Source organism: Necator americanus, chromosome V (genome assembly GCF_031761385.1).
Source record: "Necator americanus strain Aroian chromosome V, whole genome shotgun sequence".
Taxonomy (NCBI): Eukaryota; Metazoa; Nematoda; class Chromadorea; order Rhabditida; family Ancylostomatidae; genus Necator; species Necator americanus.
Genome location: NC_087375.1, coordinates 18189796 through 18217140, shown reverse-complemented (window position 1 = coordinate 18217140; position 27345 = coordinate 18189796). Strand labels below are relative to the sequence as shown.

At 41.5% G+C, this 27345-nt stretch overlaps 7 protein-coding genes across 9 annotated transcripts; 3 read left to right on the top strand and 4 right to left on the bottom strand.

The window, feature by feature from the left end:
• Positions 1–80: 80 nt before the first annotated feature.
• Positions 81–545, top strand: RB195_014310 (uncharacterized protein; the record flags this gene model as incomplete). Its single annotated transcript, XM_064204519.1, has 1 exon — positions 81–545. The coding sequence occupies one exon, from the start codon at positions 81–83 to the stop codon at positions 543–545; it is 465 nt and encodes a 154-aa protein (XP_064060400.1).
• Positions 546–1125: 580 nt separating this feature from the next.
• RB195_014309 (uncharacterized protein) lies at positions 1126–1626 on the bottom strand (the record flags this gene model as incomplete). The annotated part of the gene is made up of 1 exon (XM_064204518.1): positions 1126–1626. One exon carries the CDS (start codon positions 1624–1626, stop codon positions 1126–1128), a length of 501 nt encoding a protein of 166 aa, XP_064060399.1.
• A 138-nt stretch (positions 1627–1764) lies between these two features.
• RB195_014308 (uncharacterized protein) lies at positions 1765–3952 on the bottom strand (the record flags this gene model as incomplete). 2 transcript variants are annotated; one of them, XM_064204517.1, is made up of 4 exons in its annotated part: positions 1765–1857; positions 1959–2120; positions 2170–2252; positions 3805–3952. In XM_064204517.1, the coding sequence occupies 4 exons, from the start codon at positions 3950–3952 to the stop codon at positions 1765–1767; spliced, it is 486 nt and encodes a 161-aa protein (XP_064060397.1). The 2 variants fall into 2 exon arrangements, with proteins under 2 accessions (XP_064060397.1, XP_064060398.1); XM_064204516.1 differs by having other exon boundaries at positions 3904–3952.
• A 251-nt stretch (positions 3953–4203) lies between these two features.
• Positions 4204–5784, top strand: RB195_014307 (uncharacterized protein; the record flags this gene model as incomplete). The annotated part of the gene is made up of 1 exon (XM_064204515.1): positions 4204–5784. One exon carries the CDS (start codon positions 4204–4206, stop codon positions 5782–5784), a length of 1581 nt encoding a protein of 526 aa, XP_064060396.1.
• An 83-nt stretch (positions 5785–5867) lies between these two features.
• On the top strand, positions 5868–6827 carry RB195_014306 (uncharacterized protein; the record flags this gene model as incomplete). Its single annotated transcript, XM_064204514.1, has 1 exon — positions 5868–6827. One exon carries the CDS (start codon positions 5868–5870, stop codon positions 6825–6827), a length of 960 nt encoding a protein of 319 aa, XP_064060395.1.
• Positions 6828–8616: 1789 nt separating this feature from the next.
• Positions 8617–19452, bottom strand: RB195_014305 (uncharacterized protein; the record flags this gene model as incomplete). 2 transcript variants are annotated; one of them, XM_064204513.1, is made up of 14 exons in its annotated part: positions 8617–8624; positions 9081–9138; positions 9240–9329; positions 9857–9914; positions 11902–12010; positions 13094–13181; positions 13364–13433; positions 16766–16861; positions 17074–17118; positions 17198–17260; positions 18378–18451; positions 18531–18610; positions 19165–19275; positions 19350–19452. In XM_064204513.1, 14 exons carry the CDS (start codon positions 19450–19452, stop codon positions 8617–8619), a joined length of 1053 nt encoding a protein of 350 aa, XP_064060394.1. The 2 variants fall into 2 exon arrangements, with proteins under 2 accessions (XP_064060394.1, XP_013291776.2); XM_013436322.2 differs by lacking the exon at positions 8617–8624 and having other exon boundaries at positions 9052–9138.
• Positions 19453–25314: 5862 nt separating this feature from the next.
• RB195_014304 (uncharacterized protein) lies at positions 25315–26572 on the bottom strand (the record flags this gene model as incomplete). The annotated part of the gene is made up of 2 exons (XM_064204512.1): positions 25315–25512; positions 26435–26572. 2 exons carry the CDS (start codon positions 26570–26572, stop codon positions 25315–25317), a joined length of 336 nt encoding a protein of 111 aa, XP_064060393.1.
• Between the last annotated feature and the right edge of the window lie 773 nt (positions 26573–27345).

Below are 27345 nucleotides of genomic sequence, written 5' to 3'. Positions count from 1 at the left end.
CTTCCTCTTCAACCGAAAATCGACATGGCAGATATGAAACACGAAGAATACAGAACGAAATTCCGCCAACGTGTCTATTCATGTTGGAGTACGGACCAGGAAGAAGCTTAGCGATGCGGATTCCTTCACAAAGTGCATCCAGGACGCTGCAAGGGAAACACTCCCTGTTCTATTGCCGCGGAAGAAGTTTGCCTTTGCATCTGCGGAAACAAAATCCACATACAATTCTGTATGTGTCGCGCGCAGCGCTGGTGACTTCAACCAAGAAAAGCGTCTTAGAAGGACCGCGGCAAGACCGCGATAATGAGTGGACGTCAAGAGCGATGGAGTTTGAGAAGGCGTGGGAGGACAGGAACCCGCGGAAAGCCTATGCTCTACTAAAACAGTATAGCGGCAAAATGAAAAAATGTTCCCCTTTCCTCAACACTGCTAATGGGGTAGCTGTCGGTGAAGCAACCCTTCCAATTCAGAAGGAACACTTCAAGAACTTGCTGAACCGGCAAGCACCGTCAGCTCCTGAGCTCGAGCACGACATACATTCATAGGCCCACATATGTGATTAACGAGGAGCCACCGACCGAGCCGGAGATTCTAGTCTGTATTCAAAAAATGAAAAAAATGGAAAATCTGGTGGATAGCATCTGGGGATTAGCGAAGAAATGGTGAGATATCTTTCTCCGTCTGGGATTCGTGAGATGACAGAGATTATCCGTTCAATATGGATAGACGAAAGGATACCTGATTCGTTGAGACACGCTATCATAATTCTCCTCCAGGTTATCCGTTATCCGTTACGGACCCTAGGAATTATCGAGGAATCTCTCTGCTGCGTGTTATTTACAAGGTATTGGCGCATTACCGGACTTTGAAGTTGCTTTCGACTCTCCTCATCGAAGCCGTCTCCGCGCCGATGGAGTAACAGGAAAGTTCGTTCGCTTGCTTCATGACATGAATCAGCGAACAACTGCTGCAGTTCGAACTCCAGCCGGATGAACAACACCGTTTGAGGTGGTAACTGGAGTAAGACAAGGGGCAGTGGCAGGACCCTTCCTGTTCAATTTCGCAACCGACAATATCATGCGAAGAGCAGTAGATCATTGTCCTGCTGATATCATTCTAGCACCATCAGGACGCCCCTTGACCGATCTCGAGTACGCTGACGATGTTGTTATATTCACGGAAAGCGGTACACGTGGAAGATAGCAACATCTTGCATCGCCATCGAAAGTGGCTAAAGTAAATCGTCTTCGCTTCTTCGGTCATATACTGAGGTGACCCGCAGATCGCCTTGTTCAGCGAGTTCTGAGGAGTTCGTCGGGTTCGAACTGGAAGAAGCCACTTGGCCGAAAACGGAAGTTTTGGACTGATGTGGTGAAAGAGGACCTGAGGACACTCGGCGTGGATAGGCAGTTCAGGTGAGACGTAAGGTTTCGCGGAATATGGAGTAGCGACGAATGGATTGATTCTGTGCAAGCTCTCACAGAAGATCGAGAGGGTAGGGCAGAGCTGTATCCACGGACGGCACACCTCGGCGAAGATGCAGATAATCGCGTCAGGCGATGACATCAGCCCGCCGATTAAGTCATGTAAGTCATGGCTCAGTACAAGTGTTCCACTGCGAGGCATCGCTTCAAGCAGACAGGAGTAGTAGTGAAAACTGTTTATAGAAGTGTGTAAATGCAAAGAGTTTCACCAAAGAAAAAAAAAACCACTAGAGCAATAATAAACTTTTATTCTCTTTTGTACTCCTACCAACTTTCATTACTAGAATAATCTTTTTCTCTGTGCACAGTATAGACCCATAATAACACCAGCTGCTGTTATGGTCAGCATGGAATTCCGCAACACCGACATGACCTAAAGTACTGAGCTTGATTACTATATAGATCCACTCGATTTTATGTTGAGTTGAAAGACAGACAAATCAGTTAGCACCAACTTTGAAATAAGACCACTACCTTGTCCTGTCGCCGTCGCTCCTGGACTACTTGATGATATGGCATTCGAGTAAATGTGACCATAGAATACAGAGGAAGCCATTTCTCCCGGAACAATCGGTTCAAGATCAGATCGAGTTTTTTTCGTAGTTTATAAGAGCGGTGGTTGACGAGATCTTTTAGCTGAGAAGATATCGACTAAGGTATCGTAAGCACTGTAAATGGGTCGTACCTCTTCGTAGTTGTACATTGCTAGATCAATAATTGTGTGAGCATCCTTCTCCCGAGTTCCACAATAGAAAGCGAGCGCTTTAGCTGTAATTTGTAAGTTTGGGAGTTTCGTATTACAAATAATAGAATGATTCTTGTATTCTACCTCAGGTATGTGTCTGAGATTAACATTAGGGAGAATTACATTATATATATATATATATATATATATATATATATATATATATATATACTTCAGACCGGACTTCAGACTTTCTGTGATTTTAGCTTTGCTCCCCTTCACTGATCAATGGAAGTTCATAGTAGTGACATTTTCTGTAAAATCAAAATTCTCTTTTTCTAGCAACGTTTTCGTCTTTCTTTTTTTGCTATAAGTAAAGGCAAGAGATTTCATAGTCTTCTTTCTAACGCGTCAGCTCTACATTTTGAGAATTTTCAAACTTTAGCTTCAGACACTCCTTCGGTTTCTATGTGACATAGACACAATTCTAGAGCATTACTCGAAGTACAGGTGTTCTTCCTGTTTTCCCCAACAGCTATCAAAGAATGATGTTTTAGCATAAAATGACGTGAAAGACATCTTCCTACTGATAAAGATAAGTTCCACATCAGATCATGTAAGCTATTGGGTACTATTTAAGCAGCCGTTTGTGTGGGTGTTTCCACTTTCTGAAGAAGGCATGGCACCAAGTTGAGGCAAACGTGCAAGGAAATGGATACGACGATAATAGATAGGATTCATAGAGGTGCAATGCAACACGTGCAGTGGCCATGAATATGGGACGGTTGCAAGGTCTAATTTACCTTTCGCGACATCTGCACAAACTTATTGCGCACCGATACGACGCCGTGGGACCCATCACACCCCATTTCAAAGCTGTCTGGTGTTGGTGCACCAATCCGACGCCGGTGGACCCGCCGCACCCCTTCTATAGGTATCTGACGCCGGTGGACCCGCCGCACCCCTTCTATACGTATCTGGCGCCGGTGGACCCGTCGCACCGCCTTCTATAGGTATCTAGCGCCGGCGCGCCAATCCGACGTCGCGGGATCCGTCGCAACTCATTTTATAGCTATCTGACGCCGGGTGGACCCGTCGCACCCCTTTTTTCGAATTTCGTGACACACACACACCCACACACACACACGGACTAAGCTCGTTATTATATATCATGATATATATAAAGGATAAAGGATAAAGTCACTGGCGTATCATTCCACTTGGGATGCGCCAACGCGTTTTACTGGAATTTGTAATCGTTGAGGTTTTGGAACGCGTGTTGGCCTATAGAATGACTTGCGGGGGCCAGCCGATGTCTCAAGTCAGTGTTTTTTTCCTCCCAGACAAATCTGGTACCAATTTATCGACCCTGGAGGGATGAAAGGCGTCTGCTGCAAATCCTACCTCACGCCTCAAAGCGGCGCAGCGGTGGCCCTGGCCGTCGGGCAGCTATGGTGGCGAGACTTCGTCTCGGCAGGTTCAACCATGCCACAAAGGTGTCCGGCTAGTAGCCCGGTCCTTGGGCCAAAGCTACAGGCTAGCTAAGTGAGGAGGTAGTACGACGATTCTGGTGCCAGGCTGCAAGCTTGCTAGTGCGACAAGCCGACCGAGGACAACACCCCCGTCGCGTCATACTGCTAATGTCTACTATGTGTTCTTCAGAAGCTAGGGCGTACCCCAGAAGCGACGCGCATTGTCCTCCCCCGGGCAATGTGGCAAATATGCGAGGGATACCGGCTAGAGGACGAAGCCGGCCAAAGAAGTCCGCCATCGCCAGCAACATCCAGTGCGCTTGGCAACACTTAACGTTGGGACGCTTACTGGAAGAAGTCGTGAACTGGCAGACAGTCTCAGAAAACGCCGTGTTGACATATGTTGTGTACAGGAGACTTGCTGGAAAGGCTCCAAGGCAAGGGAATTAGGCGATGGCTACAAGCTGATCTACCACGGCACATCAAATCGCAGTGGCGTTGGTATCATATTGAACGAGTCGTTTAGAAATAGCGTCACAGCGGTGGATCGACTATCGACTTAATGGTTGTAAAAGTAGATACAGGAGAAGTGGAATTGGGAGTCGTATCTGCTTATGCGCCACAGATGGGCTGTAGTGAAGAAGAGAAGTCGTGCTTTTGGGAAGATCTGGAGCAGTACGTCCAATCCCTGGAAAGCGAAGAAGTACTTTTAATCGGAGGAGACTTCAACGGACATGTCGGTTCCCGGAAAGACGGATTCGAGAGTTGTCATGGTGGATACGGCTATGGAGCTCGTAACGACGACGGGTTGCGAATCCTGGAGTATGCTGTTGCAAGTGACTTGATCATTGCTAACACGCAGTATCGGAAAAGAAAATCGCATTTGATCACGTACACCAGCGGCGGTCGTGAAACACAAATAGATTTCTGGATGTTACGCCGACGAGATCGCCGACTTCTGCAGGATTCAAAAGTCATCCTTACAGACCATGTCGCTGCCCAACACCATCTGCTCGTTATGGACTTGAAAATCTCCCGTCCAAGGAAGAGACATCCAAGGACTGAAACACAGCGCATCAAATGGTGGAATCTGAAGGATCGAAAGGAGGTATTTTTCGCGTCCGTGGCTCCATCTACACTTCCCCACCCTACTCGTAGTGTGGAGGAAATGTGGTTGTCTACTTCCAGCGTTATACGCTTGACCGCGGAATACATTCTGGGAAAGACGACTCTAGGTAAGCCAAAGGTACAAAAGGCTACGTGGTTTTGGAACGAGGAAATTCAGGCGGCAATTCGTGAGAAGAAGTCCAAGTATAAGCTCTGGTGGAGGACGCGTCAGCCTGAAGATCGGGGTGTTTACCTAGCGGCGAAGAGGGAGGCTAAGAAGGCAGTCTCCAAGGCGAAGTCGGACCGCTACAAGGCTGTGTACGACATGCTTGATACCAGAGAAGGTGAGCGGGCAGTGTATCGTTTAGTCAGAGCACGTCATCGCTCAACGTTGGATATGGAGCACACCAAGATCGTTAAGGGAGCTGATGGAGCCGTTCTGCGCCGCTCTGGTCAGATCCTGGAGAGGTGGCGAGAGTACTACAATCACTTGTGTAACGAAGAGTTCTGTCATCCTCCCATCCCAACCGTTCCCAGCGTCGAGGGTCCTGTTCTACCAATTACTGCCGTCGAAGTCAGTGCTGCCCTCGCAAAAATGAAGTCGAACAAGGCAACCGGTTCTGATGACATACCTGTTGATATCTGGAAGCTGCTAGGAGATCGAGGGTCCATGTGGCTCGCAACTCTATTTAACAAGATCGTTGCAGAAGGACGGACTCCAGACGTTTGGCAAACTTCCGTGACCGTGCCTGTCTGGAAAGGGAAAGGAAACATTGCTGACTGCACCTCGTACAGGCTTATACGACTGCTGTGCCATACGATGAAGGTTTTTGAGCGTGTCCTGGAGGCTCGTCTGAGGAAAATTGTCAGCGTTTCACTCAACCAGTGCGGTTTTGTGAAGAACTGCAGCACTATAGATGCTATCCATGCTGTCCGAATCCTCCTGGAGAAACATCGAGAGAAGAACCGCAGTGTGCATCTTGCTTTTCTCGATCTCGAGAAAGCTTTCGACCGTGTCCCACATGAGCTGTTATGAATGTCCATGAGGTCGCATAGAGTACCAGATGAATATGTGCGGTGGACGAAGCTACTTTATGCGAAGCCTACCAGCGTTGTACGATGTGCTGCTGGAACAAGCAGGCCATTCCCTGTACAAGTAGGGGTTCATCAGGGTTCATCCCTCTCACCTCTGCTGTTCATACTGTGCATGGACACGATAAGAAGGAAATCCAGAAGCAGCATCCGTGGACTCTACTCTTTGCCGACGATGCCATGCTCGCGTCGGAGTCTCGAGATGATCTTCAGAAACAAGTGCAGTCTTGGAAGGATCAGCTGCAGCAATATGGATTGCGCCTCAACATATCAAAAACTGAGTACATGGAGTGCGGACCAAGGATAGAAGATGGTTCAATTTGTGTTGATGGCACCGAATTAAACAAGGTAGATTGTTTCAAGTACCTTGGATCCAAAGTGACTTCCATAGGTGACATTGATCAAAAAGTTCGACCACGTGTTAATGTGGCATGGATGAAATGGAAAATGGCAACAGGCGTACTGTGCGACAAGAAAGTCCCTGTTCGACTGAAGTCGAAGATCTACAGGACGGTTGTGCGTCCTGTTGCCCTTTACGGATGCGAGTTCTGGCCGACAACGAAAGCCTTGGAAAGAGTGCTGCACGCTATGGAGATGCGGATGTTGAGGTGGACGATAGGTATAACGCTAAAAGAGAAAGTATCCAACGACACTGTGCGCTCCATCTTCGATGTCGTCCCGATAACTGAGAAGATGAAGGAGGCGCGACTGAGATGGTTTGGTCACGTCTTGCGGCGGGAGGAAGATTCTGTTGCCAAAACCGCTCTGAAGCTCGGCGTTTCAGGAGTGAGACTGCGCGGGAGGCCAAAGATTCGCTGGTTAGACCGTGTGAAGCTGGATATGATAGATGCACGTTTGTGTACGGCTGATGCAATGGATAGAAAAATGGAAGACAAGAAGCAGAAAAGCGGACCCTGCAACAACGCAGGACAAACGCTAGGAAGAAGAAGAAGAAGAAGGAGGGATGAAAGGCTTGGTTTACACTAAGATGGTTCGAATCCTCGACCGTGTGGCTACAACGGACCTCTAACCGACTGCGCCACCTATATGTATATATAATATGATATATATAATACAGTATCTATTATATTATATATTATATGTATAGAGAGGGACATTACTAGAGATTAGATCAGGGTGCTATTACCATCGAACTCAAAATAGATCTTCATCTTCTATCGGGTCGTTCAATGAATAGTGCAGATTTTTCAATTCCGTGAGAATTTTCGTTTTTTGTTGCGGACATGAGAATTTTGGAAGAGGGTATTGAAAGAAATGAATCACGAAGAGCAAAATGAGAGAGACGTTAATCAATCTGTAAGAGACAAAACGTGTTCGACTTCAATTGAGAATCATTTGAGATTTATGTGCAGCACTTACTCAACGAGTGTATGCTTCAGATTAAAAAGTTCTGTCGAATATACATTTTTTTTGCTGTTAGGTGGTGGTTCTTGAAAGAAAATGTATATTCGACCACCACCTGGCAGCAAATCAACTATTGTTTAGATATTCACGGTAGTAGCCACATTAACCGGATCGGTATACTACTTCTACCTTACAGAAGTGCTTGGAGAAGGAAATCAACACAGTGAGAAAACAAAGAAGAAGACCAAATGAAATCACAGTTTCAGTTCCAGTGCCGATCATCCAAAATGCTGTAACTGTGTCTTTCAAGAATACAGCTGTACATTATTTGAAAAATGAAGCAATACATTGTTGATTTTTCGTGCGTTCCTCACATCTTCGACGAAACATTTTAATAAGCTGACCGACCTCCGACGTGACCTACGTTTCAAAGCATGTAACTGTCTCACGTGTCACTGTCTACTTTTGCGCGCGGTATGTTGGAAGATGAGATGAGGAAAACGACCAAAACTCCAAAAATAAAAAGGAAAGGAATGCATGTCCGCATCCAACGAACCAGTCTTGTAACACAATCTTTGACCTACGCTATGAAAAACAGGTCAGATGCGGGCAGATATTGCCATCCTACTAGCAATTCTACTGCCTAAGCTAACATCATGGCACACGACTATTGAAATTTCGTGGTCTTAGGCTTCGGTGGCGTGGCGTTTCTCACCCCAACACCCTCCATAGGCAGAATCTGAGCCTGGTTCTGAGTATGTGTGTGGAGTCACCACGTGCGACGAGTAGAAGTGAGAAGGAAACGCGGTACTGGAAGAAAAAGATGTGAAAGTTCTTGAAGCTGCCAAGATTGGTGATTTCAATTGAAAATTCGGTGTCATTAAAGAAAATTACTCCTTGATATGTTCTAAAGCAATATATAGAATTTAATCAGATTATTATTACATTGCCGAACATTTCGTTATTAATTTTTGAATACTCTCTCGTGTACCTAATAAATAGTCTTTTTAGTTTACTCATTTGCCTACTTCCAGAAATTCGTGCCTTAAGTAGTACTCATCTACACACCTGTTCACACTGCTGCTGCCGAAATTAATCAGCGTTCTCTCTTAATTCCGAATTGAGACAGCAACAACGTTTACAGAATGAAATATGAAGAACGGCTTTCATTATGGTCCTTTATTCCAGATTTTCTAAGAGAGGAAAACAGGAGCGAGCGGCCCCTCTTTAGTCTTCTCTATTTTTTTTAGTAATGAGTTGTACTGTGATGAACTATTTGGAACGATACATTACATATGTCTTTCACTTCACAGGTCCTGAAGAAGGCAACTACGCCGAAATGTTAGCCCACATAGATTGCCGTTAACAATCCTCGTCCCGTGCTGCACTTAAATCCAAAACAAATGCATCGTCACAGACCTAAAGTTGCAGTTTTCAGTAAAGATGAGAGTATTTCTATTGTTTACACTTTTTTAACGCCGGTCAACGTCTTTCGCAAGTTCAGGAATGGGTAATTCTTGGGTTCCACCTAGTATCTCAATCAACGATTACATCTCGTATTAATTAAAAAAGAACAGAGTAAAATAAAGAATTAAAGTAATAAAGTAAGAAACAGTGGATGTAGAATAGCATCTCTCCAACAAGATCTGAGAAGTACAATCTAATTCAAAGAATTGAATGTTCGGATTTGGTTGTAAAGAAACGTAATTAAATCCCGTAAGAGTTTATCTTCACAACAAGAAAACATTTCAAAATGGACACTTTTGTGACTCATATAAGTAGTGCAAGATGGAGGTTATTCACGAGACTCAGTGGTTCGCGCTAATTTACGCTAACATGTGATTCTCTAGTTTTTTTTAAATGTTTGATACTTACGGATGTCCTCTTGGCAGGCATCGAGCGCCTCGCTCAGTACCAAGCAATCCTCGAACCCCTATAACAAACATCTTTTCCTAATTCTTCACGTGAGTGAGGATTCAAGTGAGGATAGAAAAAACAAACATGATGCAGATGGAAATCCCTTCAAAAACTCACACAGTTCATTCCTTGACCATAGAAAGGTACCATTGCGTGAGCTGCGTCACCAGCCAAAAGTACGAAGTCACCAAACTGGTGAGGTCGGCACTAAGAGCGGAATGTTAAGACGTTATTCGAAGAGAATTTTTGGGAGGTTGCAAAAAAGTATTCTGGAGCACATTATTCCGAGGACGTTCATGTGGTCTTCTACTTACATATTCTACCAGCCTTAAATAACTCAGCCATGAATACCTTTAAAAATTCGGTTTCAACCTTTTTTAGCTCGTCTATTTTCCCACGCTTTAATGCTATTGCTTGAGCTCTTTTATTTTAAAGAAATTGACTTAACGTTGAGACTAACTAGTTCCTGAAGTGATTTTTGATTCACGTCAACGCGATGGTCCACTCCATTTCTGATATAGATTAAACGTGGGGATTTCCATTCCTGATATAGATCAAGCGTTTCTAAGCAGCGGAACAGTTGAACATGACCAAGAATGTTCTCCTGGCAGATACTTTCTCAGTAGTTTGCTACGCACTTACGTCATTACTGATTGGAATGAGAGAGCCTCTTCTTGAGATTCGTTAAAGGCTATCTTTAAAATATAAATTTCACCATTTTAACGATTACTTACTTTTATTGAGACAAGTGACTGAGGTCGAACTCTATTGAAGGTGTCCAGAAGATGGTGTCTAAAATACGAAACGATCAGTAAAGTACATTTGCAAAATGGATGAAGGGCAACAACTGTCCCATCTTAGTTTGTAGAACTTTTCGCAGAAACATTACCTCTTTTTTTTCGTGATACCTTAATGAGTAGGTTTAGAGATCCATTCGTATGTGATTGTTGAAAACTAACATTGCGGTGAACGTTCCGGTAAATGAAGTGTTTGATAATACATGGTGGGGTAACAAGGCAGTAAGCATTGACTTGGCCAGGTTGAAACGTCTCTTCATCTAGATTGCAATCAATGTCCCGTTCCCTTTTACTATATCTAATATGCGTTTTATTCTCGCCCAATGCAGTGATAGGTCTGGCGTTCGAGAAGTCATGCGTCGTCCCAAGCAAACGTCATCGCATGCGTTGCCTGATCTGAGGGAACTCGGGCGCTCGTCCCTTCACTAAGAGTAAAATGAAGGTATGCAAGTTCTGTTGATTTCTACTTTTTTCTTCTGTCAATATTGCTTGCTTTGGTAGCTTTATATAGCTTTAGAAAAACAAATAGAACTAACTTCTATGTTATCGCGGAAGCGCGATTGAAAAAGATTCCTGATTGAAAAAGCTGAGGATTCGGAATATCCTGAGCACGCAGATCAGATAAAAGAGCCTACGAGGAAAGGCAGCTGAGGGTTCCGAAATATCATCGAGAACGGGCGGGAAAAAGGATATATAAGCCGAGGGTCTACATCGTATGCAACTGCTTACTCCTTTGGCTTTTCTCTGCATGATTACCAGTTTTCTCGCTTTTGGATTTCGTTGTTTACTCGGTTTCGGATCTAGCTGTGACTTGATGCAGCTCATCTTCATCGAACTTTATGTAATAGCCCATAGCACGCATCATTTTTTCCTCGTAGCCTTTCCACGTGTTTTTGCTCTATGTCGGACTTTGCGTTGCTTGCTTTTTTCTAATCCAAACAAGCGTGACCAGTTTTTTGTAGTCGTGATACTGTTCAACTGACTAAACAGTTATTTTTTGTTTTTCGTTTTTGAACTGAAAACCCCATAATGATGGAACTGTGCTTATATGTGATAATTAATGTTTTATGCTATCACTTACCTTGTTATGCTATCTTGCCCACGTTATTATCGCTGCTGCGTCCCCGTCCCTTATGTCCATGGTATAATTACCCAAGTTTGAGGTAAATATACTCCAATCGTGTTCGTGTCGTGTAAGAGGACAACAGCTGGCCTACACCTACATATTCAAGATCTGCGTGACACGGCTAAACCTATTTTATGAGTCACGAAACTGAAAAAAAACAGAGCCAGCTAGAAAAATAAGTGGAAGGATTTTTATTACATCCAATCTGTTTGTTTACTTGTTGTATTTTCATATTTTTGAAAAGAAGGTTCAATTACCAAAGTCTGAGATGTGCACCCCTAGACATGCGTAGGATACTGTGTTTGGTTTTCGTCTTGGGGTGCAGCAACGCGGCCGACTTTATTCAATTCAGGTTACGGAAAAGGTTAGTGTATGTGTAACCAGCCTGTACAATAGTTCGCGTGGGCTCATTATCTTTCCTCGTAGATTAGCTTGGTGCCAATTCATTGATCTCAGACATTAGCACTAAGAGACATTCATATTTGTTTTCTATGTGGTTTGAAAGATAGGCGACTCTTCCCGATTCAAACTTCCTCCTTCAAAGAATACCAGGCTTGTAAAAACTATTACTTTTGTTTTCAGCATCTTCTGAGAGCACTACGACGCACTCTATATGGCTTTTCCGCGCTAAAGATGCTAAAATTTGAAGAAAAAGAAAATGAAAAATTTCCTATTTTGAGGAAAAAAGTGCGAAGCAGGACCATAACTGCTATATAACTGCTATATGTACAAGTATGCCTATGCCTCAAATCAATGAACAAAAAGGTCGCCGTTAATCAGTTGAAGGAAAAATATCTACCCAAATAAAATACTGTGGTACATACACATACTGTATCCATAATAAGATAATGATTACCTTCCGAGTAGTTCATATGCATCTGGAAAGTTCTCCTTGAAGAATGACTCAACATCATTTGGTGTTGACATTTTATCTTCGAATTCCGAGAATGGGGCGAAGATGGTCACTGAACAACAATAAAAGTGTATCCTCGTTCGACGTAAAGTTTATGTGTTCGTTATTTGATTTGCCATAATGTAGTGACCAGGTACAGTAAATTCTAGGGAGATCATGAAAATTGAATTAAATGAATGTTTAAAGGTTTCACCATCGAATCTGGGGTGGTACGGGTTTTCAGGCGGGTAATGCCTATACGGGGTAGTAGGTTGTGGGGAAGAGGGTGTTTTCGTTCATCTCTCCCTGCATCTGTGTAAACGGACCACTCCGGAACGCCATTTCTTACGACGGCTTCTGTGGAAATGCGCAACCCTTGCCCCCACCTCCACTTGTGATTCGTCCGAATAGGTTTTCGAATAGGTTTCTTCAGGAATAGGGGGAGATGAACGGAACCACTCTCTTCTACACAATCTACGACCCGTATAGGCATTACCCGCCTAAAACCCCGTACCACCCCAGATTGGTGTGGTGATGCTTTTGAATGCTTACTTTCGCTGAAAATTAGTGCTAATACTTTGCTAATACCATTCAGTACTAAAGCAACGTTGGAAGAAATACATATGGTATACCGACATGATGTCAAGTGGATGTGGTAATACCTGAAACATGTTGATTGGATGTCTCAAATAATATAGAAACGATTCTCGCTTAATCGATCATTTAATTTCGGTACCACTAAATCGTCTTCGTTCTTTAAGATTTTTCTCGGGCACAGTGCAGAAGAAGTCAAAATCACAATATTGGAAGTTAAAGTTCTTGAGCGAGGTGGTGAAAGAAATTTTGAGGAGAGGATAATCGGACTTCAGAAGAGAAGCCAGGTTCTGTAGGATATGAGCGGCGAATGGATAAATTCGCTATAAATCGAGCCGCATGGCCGGAACTATTCTCAAAAACGGAGTACCATTGCAATGGCTAAATCAGCCGAGCTAGGAAGCTATTAACCCAGATAAGTCCTACTACGTCAATGTGCTGAGAGAACCTACGTAGTCAAATTTTTGATAACAGATTATGTTAAGTGTAGTCTCTGGCCATTTTATCAGATTGCGACTATCAATTTGTTTCAGCCTTTATTAAAAGAAAGAAATGTATCTACCTGTAAATGTTTTATCGCGGTTAGCCAGTGCTATTAAGGTAAAATGTCCTCGAGGCCATAAGTGAAAGACATTCGGTTCCAATGCGAACTGAAGATTTTATAGAATCAATTCAAACAATTATTAGGAGAACAATGGGAGAGGCGAAACATTCTCTATCATACGCCGACAAAAATAAGTCACCCAAAGTATCGTATCTACTTGTTTCTCCATCTCCTTGAATTTTGCAAGCTTATGTTAGTTCGCATCAGAAAAAAAAGAGAACAGGATACCTCTCCATTTTTTGGGAGAATGTTAAGTTCAATGTAGCCGTGTTCGATATATTCCTGCGAATAGTCGAATCTGAAATTGCTGCAGTTATTTTCAAAACACTGTGAGGGTTCCATGAAATGTAATGTTAATTTAACTTTCTGGAAATCCAGTATGAAGAAGACCAAATGACTCGACTTGATGAATACAGGTATTCTGTCCATCTCAAGCAATTGCGAAGCTCGACCTCCTTACAGAGCTGAGCAGCTCATTAATTGGATGGAGCTTTTGACTGCGCAGGTGATTAACTACCCGCAAAACAATGTTTAGAACAATTTTGCCAACTTTTAAAAGGCACATAATGAATTAATTGAGGGCGTTGGTTATGCATTTGTTTCATTTGAACTGAATATGCTGAAGGTCACCAAAAATATCTATTTCTGTAGCCTTGCTATGAAATGTTTTTTTGGTCTCCTAACAGAAGAACTTGGGACCGAAAGGATTCGACCTAGGGGCATCACCCGCCAAAACTGGCGTGGTAAGGATTTTCGTTAGAGTCGTATTGTAGATTATGTATGTATGTATGTATGTATGTATGTATGCATGTATGTATGTATGTATGTATGTATGTATGTATGTATGTATGTATGTATGTATGTATGTATGTATGTATGTATGTATGTATGTATGTATGTATGTATGTATGTATGTATGTATGTATGTATGTATGTATGTATGTATGTATGTATGTATGTATGTATGTATGTATGTATGTATGTATGTATGTATGTATGTATGTATGTATGTATGTATGTATGTATGTATGTATGTATGTATGTATGTATGTATGTATGTATGTATGTATGTATGTATGTATGTATGTATGTATGTATGTATGTATGTATGTATGTATGTATGTATGTATGTATGTATGTATGTATGTATGTATGTATGTATGTATGTATGTATGTATGTATGTATGTATGTATGTATGTATGTATGTATGTATGTATGTATGTATGTATGTATGTATGTATGTATGTATGTATGTATGTATGTATGTATGTATGTATGTATGTATGTATGTATGTATGTATGTATGTATGTATGTATGTATGTATGTATGTATGTATGTATGTATGTATGTATGTATGTATGTATGTATGTATGTATGTATGTATGTATGTATGTATGTATGTATGTATGTATGTATGTATGTATGTATGTATGTATGTATGTATGTATGTATGTATGTATGTATGTATGTATGTATGTATGTATGTATGTATGTATGTATGTATGTATGTATGTATGTATGTATGTATGTATGTATGTATGTATGTATGTATGTATGTATGTATGTATGTATGTATGTATGTATGTATGTATGTATGTATGTATGTATGTATGTATGTATGTATGTGTGTATGTATGTATGTATGTATGTATGTATGTATGTATGTATGTATGTATGTATGTATGTATGTTCGAGTAATGCTTTCAAATTGAATCAAATTTCCATTCTATAATTTTTTATTGATTTGCTTGAGCTATGTTTCGACGTTTTCGTTTTGTATCTGTATTATTCTAGTATAGAAGGAGTGTTTGAAGCTGATGGTTGAATATTCTCCAAATGTAGAATTGACGCGTTTAGATGGAAAACTCTGAATTCCTTCGCCTTAATTTATAATAAAAAAAAAGAGACGGAAAGTTATTTAAAAAAACACAAATCTAATTTTACAGAAAATGCCACTACTATGAATTTTCACAGATCAGTGAAGGGGAGTGAAGCTAAAACCACTGAAAGTCTGATATAATCCTTTTGTTTGTGCAGGTAGAAAAACCGCCGACGGGTCAAATTTTGAACAGAACAAAGCGTTTTTTAAAGACAGCATACCACGAATCTGAGGTGGTGCGGATTTCAGGTGTAGTGTCTGTATACGGGGTCGTAGATTATGGAGACTGGGTAGTTCCGCTCATCTCTCCTTCCACTGCAAACAGCCGCCTCCAGAATGCTGTTTGCCATCTATTGCAACGCTCCACCCCTTGCGCCGCCTCCGCCCCACGATTCGTTGAAAATCAATTCGAACTGCCCCGATAGGCACTAAGGGACGCTACGGGTGCAAAGGTGGCGCGCTGCAATAGAACGGATCGTACACAACAGCATTCAGGGGCCGGCTGCTTGCAGCGATGCAGGGAGAGATGAGCGGAACCACCCCCGTCTCCATAATCTGCGACTCCGTATACGGATACTCCACCTGAAATCCGTACCACTCCAGATTTGTGGTATGCTGCCTTTAAGAAAATGCTTTTATTTTCATTCCTAGCCATTGGAACAGAATAAATACTGGAAAACTGTTCCCGAAACTAGTCAAATTTTCTTCCAAATTTTTTATTCATTAACCACGAAATCAAACAATATATTCACCAAATAACTCATTAACAATGTCCCACCTACCAATAAGAGAGGAAATCCCACACTCATAGAATTCGGGGTTTCTAAATCCAAAGAAGAAGGACAGGTTATTTTTGACATCGTTTGAGGAATGGTACTTCTTGCCCGCTAAAAAGATCGACATGGACGAAAAAAAGATAACAATAAATTGGACTAATGTCGGGACTATGTGGTAGATGATATAAGACTTTCCAACCTAATTGGGCGACTTTCCATTTTCTTTTTGTAAAATAGACGTTCAAACGCGCCATTCAAGGCATCCGTTGCCTTTTTGCTATTTTGTTGAGAGACGTAAGTACAGGTGTAGGTGAGGAACTACACTAAAACAATCGAGTTTTCCTGTGTGGCTGAGTTCGTGGAGCGGTTTGAGCACCGTCGATTCATCGCACTCGAAGTGCTTTGGCATTGCAGCACAATTCTGCTACGATCCACTCTCGACCACTTCAACTAGAGAACGAGCCTCCTTTTTGACCACAGTTGGCGGCATTCCCCGAGGCATGACTTCAAGGTATCCGCTGCCCTTTTGAAACCTCATGGATCATCGCTCAATATCCCGAATGGGGATGGTGTCTCACTGTATCCGATATTAATTCGATCGACCGATTCTCTAGCCTTTAACCAGAACTTGAAGACGTGCACTAGTCACATTTGTGCAATGGAGCGGGGCATGATTTTGAGTGAGAATTAAAAAAAAGAGAAGTAGGAAATCAGTCATCACAATAATAAACAAGATATAAAACAGTAATAATCAACAACAAAAACTTTTAAGATACTAGTTTTTCATGGTAACCAGATCACTATGTAATGCGATCCAAAAAAACGACACATTGTTCCTATACCCACTACAAATGGGAAATTCGCTTATGTGAAGACTGGGAGCTAGGATTAAAGACGTAACGCAAGGTACAAAACACAAAAAAATATAGTTCATATTTTATACTGGAATTTAGAACGAAAAATGCTATCCAACCTTGGCTGCGTCGTAAGACTTCTTCTCACGGCTGAGTAAGCTCCATCACATGCGATGACGAGATCACCTTTGACACGAATGTCGGACTCTTTTGTGCTAGAAAAATTCCAAAATAGGTGAAGAGTCCAAGTGCAAAGGTCTCGGTCGTACAGATTTCAAAAACTGCAGATTAAAATGAAAATGAAGAAAATGAAGCTCGTTTTGATGAAAAAAAATTCAAAAATCGGTACTAGAAGTTACGGTAATTTTCGAAAATGATCGAAATGGTGTTATAACGGAAGTACTTCTAAGCAGGCGACGTTTTTTACCTTTGCGAAGCTCCTCCGAATCTTGGTATTTTCGTGCCTCCAGTACTGAAACGGAGTTTTCCAAAATGGAAAAAATAAGAAAAAGACTTTTACTCTTCTGAACCCGTTGAAATGGTTTACTTACCGAGTGACAAGCAGTTCTCTTTTATCCAGGTCCACCGATCGTACCTTATGTTCGAAGAAGAACCTGCAGAAGTATGTTTAAACAATGAGAAACGGTCTTTAGAAATGGGATTAGCAAAGCGCGAGTGACTATTAGGGGTGTTTTGGTTAGATTGGTCATCACAGATCTTCTCCTGCCCAACAGCTGACGATCACTATCTTCTTTCGTGAACCGAGCGACAATTAGAACGAATATTTTTCTATTCCTCCCTTCAAGTCAGTTTTGAAAATGTTTTGCGACTTCAGATTAGTTTTGTAGAACGCTATTTAAAGGCAAAATTCTTTGGTTTAGTTCAAAAGGTTTAGATGATACTATTGGAGAATTTTCACGAGTGACATCGTCATGTTGTTCAACCAAGGATTTTTGGTATTTTTTAGCAGAAAAATTCAGACTTTTCTAACTTTTCACATATTTCTCGAACTCTTTCCTGGTAGCAGTACATGTAGCTTCCAAAACTCAGTTGAATTTGCGAATAGAAATTTGGGTCCAAGATTTTTCATTCGTGTATGAAAGCCGAATAAAAATTTTCCTCATCTCAATACGATGTAGTTGAAAACTCAGCTTCGCAGCCGTTAAAGAGAGCCAATAGTTGATTATGCCCTACAAACATTACATTAAAGGCAGCATACCACGAATCTGGAGTGGTACGGACTTAAGGTGGAGTATCCGTATACGGGTCGTAGATTATGGAGACGGGGTAGTTCCGCTCATCTCTCCCTGCATCACTGCAAGCAACCGCCTCCAGAATGCCGTTTTGTACGACGCCATCTACTGCAACGCTCCACCCCCTGCGACGCCTCCGCCGTGCAATTCGTCGAAAATCAATTCGGACTGCCCTCACAGGCGGTAAGGGACTCTACATGTGCGAGGGTGACGCGCTGCATAGAAGGTATCGCACCAAGCAACATTCAGGGGCCGGCTGCTTCCAGTGATTCAGAGAGAGGTGAGCGGAACCACCCCGGTATCCATAATCTACGACCCCATATACGGATACTCCACCTGAAATCCGTACCACTCCAGATTCGAGGTATGCTGCCTTTAATTTCTTACGAACATTCTTAGAAATTCCCACCACATCAACTCTCGTGAGAGCAGTAAGCGAGAATAGAATGATCTAAGTAGGCACATGCTAAACACTTACTTTACGTTCTGGCTTTTTTCGGCTTGTGTGATCATCACTTCGTTCAGATGTCTACGATTGATCGAGACGATATGCTGAAGAAAATCAAGCAGTTGCCCCCAATTTCAGAAATGAGTGAGGAAAATCAATTTTGGGAGTTGTAGAAAATCTTACTTCACCAGGTTGTCCATAGGGTTGCCGACTGAAAGTTTTTCCGTCTTTGTTGTGCACTAATCTTGCATACAGTTCAACACCTGGAATGCACACGGAAGATTCCATGCACTTGGTTTATAACAACAAAATTCTTCCCATTTCCTTCTCATCAAGATTTTATTTCTCAAATGCAGTACTAAGCATTGAGTCATTTTTTCTTTCCATGATGTCCACTATTTACCACGATCAACGGCGTGACAAAAAGAACGCTTGTAATCAAAAGTATGTGGGAAAAATATGGTAAGAACAGAGAATAGACAAGCAAATATAGTGGCTTGAAACGGAAACAACAACAAAAAGACAGATGGGAAGAAGACATTTATAGTTCAGTTAGATTTGCAAAGGAAATTCAAATGCATTAGAGCTGTGCAAGTTCTAAGACATAAGCAAGCTGCAAATGTTGGAGGTATGCACTTGCATCAGTCAGCAAAATTCCGTCTTCCGCATGGGGTTGATCGGTAAAACAGCAGTCAGCCAAACAGGTATCCTGTCGAACCCCGTTCAGCCAGGATCCAAGAAATAATCGAGGACATTTACTATTTTGTTCTATCCTATTTAACGCATTACTTGAGTTATGCAGCTCTGTTCTTTCTACCTTGCTCGACAATGTAGTCCTTCAATCCAACTGCTTCCAAAGCACATTTTCCCCTGTAAGAGAGCGCTAAGTTAATGCTTCGACCTGGTACGTGTTCCATTGCTCGTATATCTAAATAGAAATGTATATCTAATAGTGTATCACTTTTAGTAGAAGCTTATGCTTCAGGATTCATTTTTAGTTACCTCTTCTGAACTCATACACTTCTACATCCCATCCGCGCTGCGCAAAATAACACGCGTTCAGAGCCCCAACCAGGCCTGCACCCGCTATCACGACTTTTGGCATCTGGAATTGATATCACATAGAAATTGAAAACAAAAAAACATTCTGATTGACGATGACGAGTGACAAAGAATTAACAGAAAAGTAGAACGAAATTAGAGTTACTTGTTTTGAGAACTTCGATAAAGGCAACGGAAAAATCGGTAGCGCTCTTTCAACTGCATCAACAACAGGTTGCCCGCAGTTCTTATGATCCTCATGAGGAAAGGGAGTACTTAGAACATGCAGTTCTGTCAAATTACCAACACAGTAGCCTTTCCTTTTCGAAGAGAGAAAAGTTCAATACCAGTGGACAGCGATCACTATGAGAGTCTCTTTTCAGTGAAAATCTTCTTTTCGAACATCTCAAAGAAGCTAAGAAACCGTTTACTTTAAATGACGAAACGTTGGAGAATCTCACTGATGCGTGGATTGGCACCTTTTCTACGAGTTCTTTCGACAAGCAACAATGTGAAGTGAAGCCCATTTTAAAACGTGAGCACTTGTAATCAGGTTAATTACCTAAATATTGACTCTAAATGTGTATAGTAGCCAGAATTTCTAGGTTCTACGAAAGTGATCCTTGTTAAGTTTCCAAGAGTGAAAACACTTTTTCCAACTTTCCCATGCGAAATTATATCGTACAGCAACCTAAACAACTTGAATATTTAATAATCAGTGAAGGAAAGGAGATCGAGAAGAAATCTGGCAAATTCAAATACGTAGATACGTACTGAATACATGTGGAGGAGTCAATAATTTTAGTACTGCTTTGCCCCATATGTAAACGTCCTTCCACGGTTATCAACTTTTCAATTCATAGTGAACCGAGTTTTGTGTCAAAGGAATCAACCATCTAAGAAATAAGATCAATGAGAGGTAAGTGACTATCTTGGTGACTTGATTATTTATTGAAATGTCCTCGTTGCCGAATAAAAATAAGGAGAACGCTGGTTAGGGCAATTTAATACTCGTCAAAGTGATTGCGACCAACACAACTGAGGTAAAAGAAATGGTTCAAAAAGAATTTAAAAAAAGAAGTTTGCTTGGATCTTTCATTCCCAAGGCTTGTATATTGTGACCGTGTGATTTGACAATAAAAAAGGGCCCATCTTAGAATCTTTGTCAGTACAGTGTCCAAATTATTGAGATTACAGGAAATATCTGCATTCGTTAGCGATTGTCCTAACTTTAGCGAAATCCTGAGATTCTTGCTCGTGCTTCGCAAGTATACACATTTTATCACATAGTTTAGATCGCTGGGGATACGGATCGATATGAAAATGTTGCCTATGTAAACAACATCGTTTTAAATAGAATTCCATACATACACAAGAGAGTGTTGTCAAAACAGTGTCTTTTCTGCAGGTGAGTTCGGAAAGCAGAAAAAACAACAAATCAAACAGAAGAGATCAACGGAAATGTTTGAATATTTTTATTCTATTCTTCTAGGAGCCCTGTCTTGCTTGAAATGCAAATTCATAGAAGTGGGGAAGAGCCACGATTTCGGACACCGATTCGATTTTGTTCAATATGTACAATTATTGCTTATTTTCGTGCAAATAGTCACAAAATAAACTGTGCCGGTAGACAAAGTTCTGTATATGATAATCAAAAAAGCGAAAAGATCAATTAAATTCGTGGACTAATTGATCCCTTCACCAATTAATGATTAATCCACGCTTAGTCCGATATTGCAATTATACGCTCTACTTTTTGGAAGTCTCCGTTAACATTAGTGTCATTTTTATCTTTTGTGTATTTCATCATAAATGACCTTTAGTAATTTCAATTTTTCGAAGATAAGAATGCAAATTTTCAAAAGTATACGTGTATTTGCAAGTGAGCAAAAACATCAGAGGATTATCAAAATGAACAGAAGCTTCTGAGGCGGAGAGCTTTGCTTTTTTCGAAAATTCTAAACAGATGTACAGCGTGAACAAACGACCTCATTACAGCTTCTCCTGAAATCTGTCTGTTCTAGGATGAAAAGAGAAGGGAAGGCTTCTGAGGAAATATTGAGTAGTTTTGAAGAAGAAGACTAAAGGGAGAAAAAAACATTTTAGCAGGACTAAATCCTATTTACTATTTTCACTAGAAGAAATGTTGTTCTGGAGAGGCGCACGCGAAACTTATGAAACACACTACGACATATTATTCCCCTGCAAAAACGTCGCACAAAAAGGAATCCAACTGAAGTTATGAATCTTTACAACCACATGTAGACCACTTTAAAACATATCAGGTCAATTCAGAAGTTGCGTAAAACCGGTTTGTGAAATTAGAAATATTAAATTGAATTATTTGAGAAACTCGTCCGAATATGTAAATAAAGCAGCTCAGAAACGGTCTCTATCACATTACATTTGGAAATGTATTCGTCTGTTGACGCGATAGTCTGATGTTAGGGTGAACTACAAAAAGATGTGGAGTTCCTGTATGTGAGCAGAATTTATTGTTTTGCAATCGAAACTTTTACCATTTTGACGAAAAAAAAAACAAAAAAATATCCAAGGAACTGTTTTCAAATTCAAATATACCTAGTAACTAATGAATAAAGGTTATCAATATGCTCTTTGGAAGATTTATGAAGGAAGAGAGAAATATCCTTCTGAAAGAACAACAGCATATCGAGAACGAACTGCACAAATAAATCGGTAGCAATCCGTCCCAAAAAAAGCGTGCAGGATTCGTCGTCTCCGGAAGTTTTTCTTTGTCTTCTGTTTTTTCTATCCTTTCCGTCCAATCACCTTTTATTCATTTACTCCTTTTTTCATTGAAAAAGATCTTATGTTGTGTAGAAATTAGGTACGATCTAGCACTAACTAGCATGTTCCTTTCTTTATAGCCTAAGTGACTTCTCAAAGAAAAACAAAAGAAATTAGAGAGCTATAAGATTCACGTATACAAATGGATATTATGAAGATACGAGATTACTGTTTTAAAAAGAGCGGTTGAATCTAAAAGAAATGAATCTGTGAATAAAAAGAAGAAAAGAGAAGATAAACGTTAAGAGACTTGGAAGTTCAGCATGTAAATTGTAATATTTTCTTATTGCAACTTAGGATCTCCGTAAAAAAAAACTTAACGGAATAACTCAGAGTAGTAAGAAAAAAAGTAGACTGAAAGTGGGTGGTAACAGTATCTGATAGCTGAGTACAGCTAATGTGTTGACTGAGAGCGGATACACAAAGATGAAGACCAGTCATCTGTTAGAACCGAGCACTAAGACTCTAGAACAACATCCGAACAAACATTCTGGCTTCCTTTTCAAAACTCGTAGCTATGTTCGTTGCTTCTTGTATTTAACAAAAATGGAAAGGATTCAATGTTGTTAACAACGTCAAAAAAGCAGTGTGTAAGCACTGAACCAACACAAGTGGAATGTAAGGCGGTCAATGGAGAACTGTAAATTCGCATTTCTCTCTCAGGCAATGCGATCAATCCAATCGAGTTGATTCAGTCAAGTCTTTCGACAACGTTTGCACTCGCAGAGATAGGTATGTACATCTAAACGTCGTTGCTGCGAGCACTACTAGACGACCAATTTAGGCCATTGTTCATTTTATTATCTGGTAACCTCACACTGTTAAACATAAAACTACTCTGATAAACAGAAAACATGTGTGGGAAACTTATGTGTTTATCGACCACACGAAACAATGAGTCATAATTCAAAAAACTAAACGATCGCTGAAAAGGAGACGAAATGTGCAAATATCAACGCTCTCTCTAATCACATGTATGGGAATATATAACGGCCCTTTAGCTGGTAAGTCAGTTATGTCTCGCTTCAGGATCGAGAAGAAGAATGAAAACTCAGCAACCATTGCACTCAAGACTAGACAGTAGAAAGATCATTTATCGGCATGATCTCGAAGAGAATGACAACTCCAGTCATTTTCTCCAAAGATGCGAAAATACCCGAAAAAAAAGCAACAGTAGTGTAGAAGGACAGTAGAGCTGTAGCTACCATTCAGTTGCAAACAGATAAATGAAGAATGACCCAGACTGTATAATAGAACTTATTTGGTCATTATTTTCTAGTACAATGAATGAGCAGAACAGGCGAACCTTATAAAATTCATTTAAAGAAAAACAACAAGCGGCCCTGGATCTCAAGAACACTCAGTTAGATCTCCCTAAGAGAGGCCCATAAGGAAAGTAGCATCAAAGCTGAAACAACACCACTAGAAGGAAGAAACGTGTCGAAATGAATATCGCGGAAATCATCAACGTTTCTTACGATCCAGGGAAGAGAAAAAACCGCTGCACGTCACTGCACAGCAATTTGTATGTTGTGGTCTGCCGTTTTCCATGCATTCCTCAGTCGTAAATCTGTGCACACCTACAGTGTAATATAACTGTCTACGGCCAGTTCATTTAAGCAATTCGTATAGGAGAATTGATACTGCGTTGTCGCATCATTCGCAAATGGAGAAAAAAGTTCTTAGTCATAAATGTTTCAAATTAAATCCCTCAATAAAGCCGAGGCGGGAGTAATCGAGTCAAATTAAGCAGAAAATAGGGGCGAACTAAGAGGCGGCACGTTAGCATCCGATCACGTCAAGGATGATCGCTAGCTGATAAGATCAGAGAAATCGCCGATGGAAACCGTCGGCACGTTTTGAATACAGGACTGCACGCTTATATCGATCGTTGTTTACGTCTTTTGGACGTTCGACTAAACAATAAAGTCAACACGGGGAGCAAAGTATACACCTCGATCAGAGTTCATTATGAAAAAATTGTATAACAGCGAAAACGTCCGTGAACCAACCGAATTTCTGTTCTTCTTGAGAAGTATGCTTCCCCACGACTGCACCCTACTTTACTGCAATGAGCTTTTCATTTGCTCACATTTATTTCCCCCTGATCGTACAGTTTTACAGTGAAGCTTCTGTTCTTCTGTAAAACTGACTGCTTCTTGCAGACCCTCTCAGCAAGCGCTACAAATGTTACCTTGAAACTGAACTTTTAGGAAAAAAAGCTTTTATTAGCACTTCTCAGTTGACTTCCATTGCCTTATTAGCTGGAAGCCGTTGGTAGCTGAAGAACTCGCACTTTATGCACAATTTTCTAATATCTTCAGGATGATTCATATCTATTTTGCACGATTCGTTAAGCACACATTCCAATTTTGGAGTGCATCTTGAGATGGAGGAAAACCTGCAGTCGGGTCGAGATGACCTGAAATCTGGTTCGATTGCTGGCAATCTGGCGGCAACCAATGGGTTCCACCATGCCACCTCGAACATAACCACTTATGAATTTGCAAAGGTGCAGGTCGTTTTCTACTGTAGCTGGCGATTGTTTGTGTCTGAAGTATAGCCGGGTCAGAACGACATGAACCACGGACACAACGGCTGCGGTCTCGAAGAGGTGCGTTGAAGAGAGGTTGGAATCGAGGTGGAACGATGGCAAACTGAAGAGAAAGATGGCGGTAGCGGGAGTCCTTAAACGACCCTAACCGCTACGCTCTACCGCGCCGTTTGCGCAACTGTCCGCGCTTCACGTCGTTTTGAACCAACTATATGTCTGTCTGTTTGCAGTCGCGGCAGTTGCACAGAAGTTACGATGGGATCATAATCTACAGAGAAGCTTACCCAGTTCAGCAGTGGGCATTAAAAGAAATAGCTAAGATTGAGACATATTCAAATAAAGAAGTAATATGCTCTTTCTACCAAAATATAACTTTTAAAACACACTATTTCCATGGAATTCAAAAGACACGCGAGTGATACCATATACAGAAGCCACAGGTGCTCGGAAATGAAGAACTCTGTAAAAGTAACCTTTAACTTTAGAAAAGAGAGTCATGTAGAACTCACCATGGAAAGTTATCAACGGTATGGAGAAATAATCTTTTGCTTGAACTAGATGATCTTATCCTGTTCGATTTTCAGCTACAGCTCGCACAGAACCCAACCATCGGTTCGCTATTCCTGCAAAACGTTTCGTTTCGGTTGAACCGCCTATCAACGCTGACTGTCTCAGGTCTTCCTTTACCATCTCCCTCCAGAACTTTCTTTTACGACCAGGAGGTACGTTCCAGTTTGGGTGTGGGAGCATTTCCAACTCAACCTGGACAAGGCAACCAAGACATCTCCTTATAACGAGACTGATGAAGCTAAGACGGTTCTATAATATGTAAACTTTTCAGAGAGGGCAAGATAATTATGTATTTCACGTGTCATCCGCCGCGCACCACTCCTTTTTCTTAGAATTCTTGGTTATGGCACAACATTGGCCAAAAGTAACCGCATCTCAGCAGCCACTCCTCCATGCAGTTTTCTACCGGTAACCGTTGACGGTGTTGCACAAATCTTCGATAAGGTAAGGCAAATTGGATAGGTAGTCTCGCAACTTGACTTCGTTGAGTGGTTTCACCATATGCACTTGGTCAAGAAGTCGAATGACGAAATGGTCTTCAGCGTAACTTCGCTGATTATCCTATCGTTTTTGAGCATGCAGCCCAAATGAATGCCTAAGAACTCATCCACGAGGCCTAGGTTCGATAGATTGTCCACCTCGATTACTGTTGGGGATCTCGGGCACCCATATCTGCTCGCATCGTCAGGACGGAGCCGCAGTCTATAGGCCGCAGCTTTATTTTCGACACGAAAGTCACAACATATTGCATTTTCCCTCTGCCTAAAGCGAATATTACTACGTGATCGGAGTTCTCGAAATCAACTAAAAGACGTGCTGATGGTGCTAAAACGACATCAACGGGACAATGCTCACCTATTCTTCACACGAACAGAAATGAACTGCTTTAGCGCTTTCTCTCACTGCTTTTTCCACTTCAAGCGGTGCAGTGCATCCAGCTGGTACCTGAACCGCAAAGGCTGTTCTTCTACTCACAGCTAATAAAGCCATTTCTAGAAATTTCCCTGATCTCTATTAATGCGAAGCAAGTTGAGAAGACGGCTTCAATGAGGAGAGTCAAGAGCAGCTTTGAAGTCCAGAAAATGTAACTTGGATAAGCGTATGATTCGAATACCGTTGCCACACTTAAACCATTCTCACGGCAATGAACAACATCCAGTCGTCGATCGACCAGGTCGAAAGCCAGCTTCTTCACGAGTGGTTCCTTCACGATGTTTGATAAGCCGATAGTGGATGATCCGCTCCAAAACATTGCTTATTACCTGCAACAGTTATTGTTCTAGGTAGTTCTAAACTCTAATGTTTCCGTGACTTAGTAAATTCAGATGAAATTGCTGGCCTTCTTGAACCGTTCCCTTTATTACGCATATCGATCCAGACGCCACTGTAACCCATCTATTTTTTGTTCATTACTTGTGTTGTAAGTTTGCCTTCGCATGCAAACTATAGTCATAGGTTAAAATGAAGTCACTGGCGTATCAATCCACCTGGGATACGCTAACGCGTTTCACTGGAATTCGTAATAGTTGAGGTTTTGGAACGCGTGTTGGCCTATACAATGACTTGCGGAGGCCAGCCGAGCCGATGGTCGAAACAGTGTTTTTGTCCTTCCATGCAAGTCTGGTACCAATTTATCGACCCCGGAGGGATGAAAGGCTTGGTTTGCACTTGAGCGGTCTCGAACCCTCGACGGTGTGGCTACAACGGACCTCTAACCGATGCGCCACACGCCCCTACGCTACACGCCATAACCACGCCAGGTTATGATATCTTTTTTATATAGTTGTTGGGCAGTTATTCTCCTTCGTTGTATTGCTTAGTCATTCACTTGCATCATCGCTAAACTATATGTATAATCGCTTCTTCACATTCTCAACGCCTTGCTATTTAATCTGTATGAATTAAATACCTATGTTTGAGGTGAAGTGCATTGCTGAAGGCTGAACCACCGTGCAAGCCTGTTTATGTTTGTGGGGGCTGCTAAAACAAGTCTAATTGTTGCTTGCTCGTGGTGGTTCCGCTTTC